This window comes from Nuphar pumila, chromosome 14 (assembly GCF_984573655.1).
Source record: "Nuphar pumila chromosome 14, dmNupPumi1.hap1.1, whole genome shotgun sequence".
NCBI classification, from domain to species: domain Eukaryota; kingdom Viridiplantae; phylum Streptophyta; class Magnoliopsida; order Nymphaeales; family Nymphaeaceae; genus Nuphar; species Nuphar pumila.
In genome coordinates, this window is record NC_143262.1 from 5,426,724 (window position 1) to 5,431,311 (window position 4,588).

At 46.0% G+C, this 4,588-nt stretch overlaps 1 protein-coding gene across 1 annotated transcript; it reads right to left on the reverse strand.

The window, feature by feature from the left end:
* Positions 1–1,534: 1,534 nt before the first annotated feature.
* Positions 1,535–4,010, reverse strand: LOC149816153 (heat shock factor protein HSF24-like). The gene is made up of 2 exons (XM_089987508.1): positions 2,891–4,010; positions 1,535–2,483 (listed from the first exon to the last, which is right to left on the reverse strand). The coding sequence occupies exons 1-2, from the start codon at positions 3,110–3,112 to the stop codon at positions 1,842–1,844; spliced, it is 864 nt and encodes a 287-aa protein (XP_089843634.1). The 5' UTR covers positions 3,113–4,010; the 3' UTR covers positions 1,535–1,841.
* Positions 4,011–4,588: the final 578 nt, after the last annotated feature.

Genomic DNA, 4,588 nt, shown 5'->3' on the forward strand with positions numbered 1-4,588 from the left:
TCTTTTCCTCCAATCATTTCTATCCAACGCCATGTCCTCGGTGAGGTTCAAAGCATTCATATCCTTTCCTATCATCTCCATCCAAGTCTTCCTAGGCCTACCCCGACCTCTTTTAACTAATATATTTTCCCATTTCTCCAACCTTCTAACTGGAGCATCATTAGGCCTTCGCCGAATATGTCCAAACCACCGTAAACGATTCTCTCGCATCTTATTTTCAATGGGTGCAACACCTACCTTCTTACGTATCTCTTCGTTCCGAATCTTATCTTTTGGTAACATAAAATAAAATAAGAACACGAGCACAAGCTCAGCTCGTTTTCCAATTGAATCGCCAAAATACCTCCAAGGCTTCGAAAGGCTAGCCGCTACTACTTCATGATGTGCACCGGCTACCTCCAATGCTCAAACTTGCGGGCAGCATTCAATCAATGCAAGCCCCGCCCCTGCCCTAGGGCTGGTAAAAGAGCCGAACGAACTGAACAGGGCATGTTAAGGATCAACTCATTTACCAGTAGGTTGAGTTTGTGGCTTGGCTCATGTTTGTGCTCAGCCGAGCCGAGCTTGTCCTTGAATGAGACAAGCCAAACATGAGCTGACTCGTGTATAAACATTTCATGTTATATATATATATTGTGGGCCAGATCACGAAACTCGAGCCAAGCCACGAGCTGCTCGGATCGTTTACCAGCCCTACCCTACCCTACCTCACTAAAGATAATTTTGTTTCTCAATTGCTTTCAAAAGCACCAAAATATGGGACAATGATATTGGAGCCCATCTAAAAGTCAGCAGCATGATAGTATTATATTTACACAGAAAACTAGGATATGCTGGGAATTTACATGATAGGCAGAGTGCAGTATTCCAACTTATCTCGATTATCTAGGCAAGTTGATTGCATCCAAACAAGCTGACCCAAGAAAAAAGGTAGAATAAGCTAGGAAATTGCAGTGCACTCGATAATGTAATCCAACAACCCAGTTTTATGTGTGCAAACAAGCCCCTCTTAGGGCATGTTTGGAATCTAGGAACTGGGATAGGAGTTGATTCATTTGGCAAAAGGTTGGTCAAACTAAAACTACCACCTGGTGGCTGTTTGGAAAATGGTAGCTGGGATGGGAGTTAATGCATTTGGGATGGGAAGTGGCATTGTATTTACGGGGCTGTTTGGGATCGTTAGCTGGGACGGGAGTTAATGGAATTTATGAATTTGAGGAGGTGGTAGCTGCCAAATCCATCCTTCCTTTAGTGTATACAAAAGGAAAAAAAGGCCTCACTTGTCACTTCCCATCCCAAATGCATAAACGCCCATCTAGCCCCGAGATTTCAAACGAGAACACCAAAACCAAGATTTTGCCTTGGAAACACCAAATGCATAAGTGCCCATCCCAGCGCCCGGATTCCAAACAGGCCCTACACTGCAGCAAGGAATTGACAGATACCACCTCTTCCAAATCCAGGATTGGGCAGCTGCCACTTCCTGAAATGCCACTAGTTTCCAAACAGTAACAGTAAAAAATATAACAAATCATAAGCAGCAGAGTAGAGTAGTAGAAATAAAAAACAATATACACCAGAGGAAGCTTTACAATGGGAGCTTAGATCAGATGGTATCTTAATGAGAGCAGCATTGAATACAAAAAAGTAAGAGCGTTTTATCCAGGGGCCTAAAGAACCATATTTCATTCCAAGGCCAAACTTTCATCTTTCTATCTCTCCATATGGAGAATAAGTGAACAACCAAAAAGCAAATCTATTCCTTTCTAACCTTAAATTCAAGAGTTTTTGTATGTTTATTTGTTTACCTCGTCTTTCTTCTTTCTTTTTCCTATTTCCGCTTAGTTGCAGACTTTACTGCCTCTTGGGGAAGAGATCTTCATCCACGGCGGCTGGAGATCCATCTTCATCTCCTTGAACGGCTGGTTCTTGTGAACCAACGTGTCGTCCTGCCGGACCCTCTTGTTCCCCTCGCTAACCTTCACCTTCACACCAAAGAGCTTCACGCTCTCCCCTTCTTCCTCCTTTTCCTTCTCCTTGTCCTTCCCGAGCAACTCTGATGGGCTTGGCCCCTCACCCTGAATCAACCTATTGATGTGCTCCGGCGACACCTTGACGTAGATGGAGAGGAAGGTGAGGAGCTCCTCGCATTGCTTCTTCGTCTGCGCGAGCTCTGAACTCAGCAACTGGTTCTCCTTCTTCAGCTTCTCGTTCTCGTCCGAGAGGTCAGAGAGTTGGGCGCCGCCGCCACCGGAGCAATGCTGCCTCCGGGGAGGTTCCAAGGAGGAGGTGGACGAAGAGGCCTGGTCCTCGCCGGAGTTCGACGGCGAAGATGGCGGCGGTGCGAGCTTACCGCTTCCGACCGCCGGGCTCTGGACCAACGGTGCCTTCCTCCGGTGGATCTGCGACAAAAGGGCCTTCTCCCCTCGCCGGAAATTGTCGTTGAAGAACTCCCACCTGTCCGGGACGATCTTCCGGAAACCCTGCACGACGGATCCTCACCAAGGAGTATAAGATCTCTTTCATGGTTTATTATTGCAGAGAGCCCACACAAAGGAACGACTCTCACCTCCATTTTCACTAAAACTGAAAGAAAGAAAACACCTCCGCTTTCACTAAAAACGAAAGAAAGAAAATGAACACTTTGAGGGTTTTTTTCTTTCTCCTTCCGAATTCCTATCTGTGTATTACCTTTTCCCTCTACCTCTAATCTCAAGAGAAAAAAGGCACCATAAACCCCAAAAATTCAGTATCGCTCTGATCCCCAAGACTACGACTTTTATGCACAATTTAAATACTTTAAGAACACTAGAAAGGAAACAAGAGCATCTATATTCTTTCCGATCAGAAGAAGAAGACGATGGGTAATGAGGAAAAACGAGAGGCTTACGTAAGTATTGAGCTGCCGAACGAAGCTGGAGAAATTATTGTGCTTGAAGTAGTTGGGAAGGAGGTCCCTGGCGAACTCCGCAGGCTTCCACACCACGAAGGTGCTTCCGGTCTCCCCCCACGAGATGACGTCGTCCGTCTCCGGGTCTTCGACCAACTGGTACGTCTTCGTCAGGAAGGGCACCGGAGCCAATCTCTGCGCCTCCCCGCACTCCTTCGCCATTTGCTTACAGGAAGAAGGAGCTATTTTCCCTCTTCCCCAAAAACGGAGAGAGAGAGAGAGAGAGAGAGAGAGAGAGAGAGAGAGAGAGAGAGTCCTAGTGGGCGAGGAGAAGAGGCGACCAACAGAAGAGGAGAAGAGCCGTCAGGAATTCCCAACCCCAACAGTAGAATCCAAACACCCTACCGCAATTCATGAGATGAGACCGTTCATTCAAGAAAAGCCCCTCCTTTCCAAGAAGAAACCCGAACCAACAGATCCCAAACACATAATCGATCGATCAAAAGACCAATCGAATCACCAAAACCCAAAGAAGAAGAAGAAGTATTTACACAATGAAGGGAAGACCTTGAAAAACGATCAGATCGCGAGAATAAACAACGGGAAGCGAAGAAGACGTATTCACAAAGGAGAGGAAACCCTCTGCTGGAGAAAATTCTCAAGCTTTTCTCTTCAATTCCCACAGAAACTTCGTTCCACGGAAACCTTTTCTGTACAGAGAAACAAACAGAATCTCCTAAGAGGAGCTCCGATACGGAAGATAATCCTGCTGTTTACGGCTTGAATTTCTTCAGGACCAATCCTCCTTAGATCCCAAACAACGGTCAGAGAGAGAGAGAGAAAAGAGAAAATCAACAAAGAACAGGAAGAAGAAGAGGAGTTGGCCGCGACATACAGTTCCAGACGGCACCGGAAAACCCCAATCTTTCTCAACGATCCACCATTTTTTCCGAGCTGACCACCAACAAAGACAAAATCTCAAGAATTTTCCCCCGAAACCACGCGATCTGAAAACAAAGAAGTCCCGGAACTCCAAAAATCACCGCGCGGGCGATCTCCTTCGAGAACCCCCCAATTCCTCGAAATCTCAATCCACGAAAATTCTACCGAGAACCCTCACCGCCCGTCGGATCCACGCCTCTTACACCTTATTCGATGGCGGAGATTTGACGAATCCCGACACTTTTAGTAATTTTTCGCACAAAAGAAAACGATTGTTTTTAAATTGCTTAAAAAAAGGGGAAAACGGGATGGATCAGCCACGAGGGAAGTCTCAAGTAAAGGTCAGAGCTCAACCGTCCTCGTCAAATATAAAGCGAAAAAGAGATTCTCCTCTGCGAACCGGTTTCAGAAATTTCCAGAAGCAGCTGGCTAAATAAAGCAATTGAAAAAACAACAGAGAAAAAGAGAAGCAAAAAGAAGAAGAAAGACAAGAGAGAACCGAACCCTCTCGCAGAGACTCGAAAGCACGAATCCCTAAAAGCCAAGACGGCCGTTGGAGAGTTGAGACGTCATCGACGCCGGTCCTCTATCCATCACACGAGAAGGATCTCGACGCGCGCGCTTCTCGATCCCTCCTGAGCCTTAAAAATCTGGAGATGCAGGGATAGTTTGTCACAAGGACACGGTGCAAGGGATGTAAGACACGTTATTTTCATTTTTTATTTAAATTTATTTATTTATTGCTCGAAGAAACTG

Bases quoted from the DNA above. Each gene is read 5' to 3' on its own strand.
- LOC149816153 (XM_089987508.1), bottom strand. From the start codon at position 3,112: ATGGCGAAGGAGTGCGGGGAGGCGCAGAGATTGGCTCCGGTGCCCTTC. The intron at 2,484-2,890 runs GTAAGCCTCTCG...TCCGTCGTGCAG, and splicing joins TTCGGCAGCTCAATACTTAC to GGTTTCCGGAAGATCGTCCC.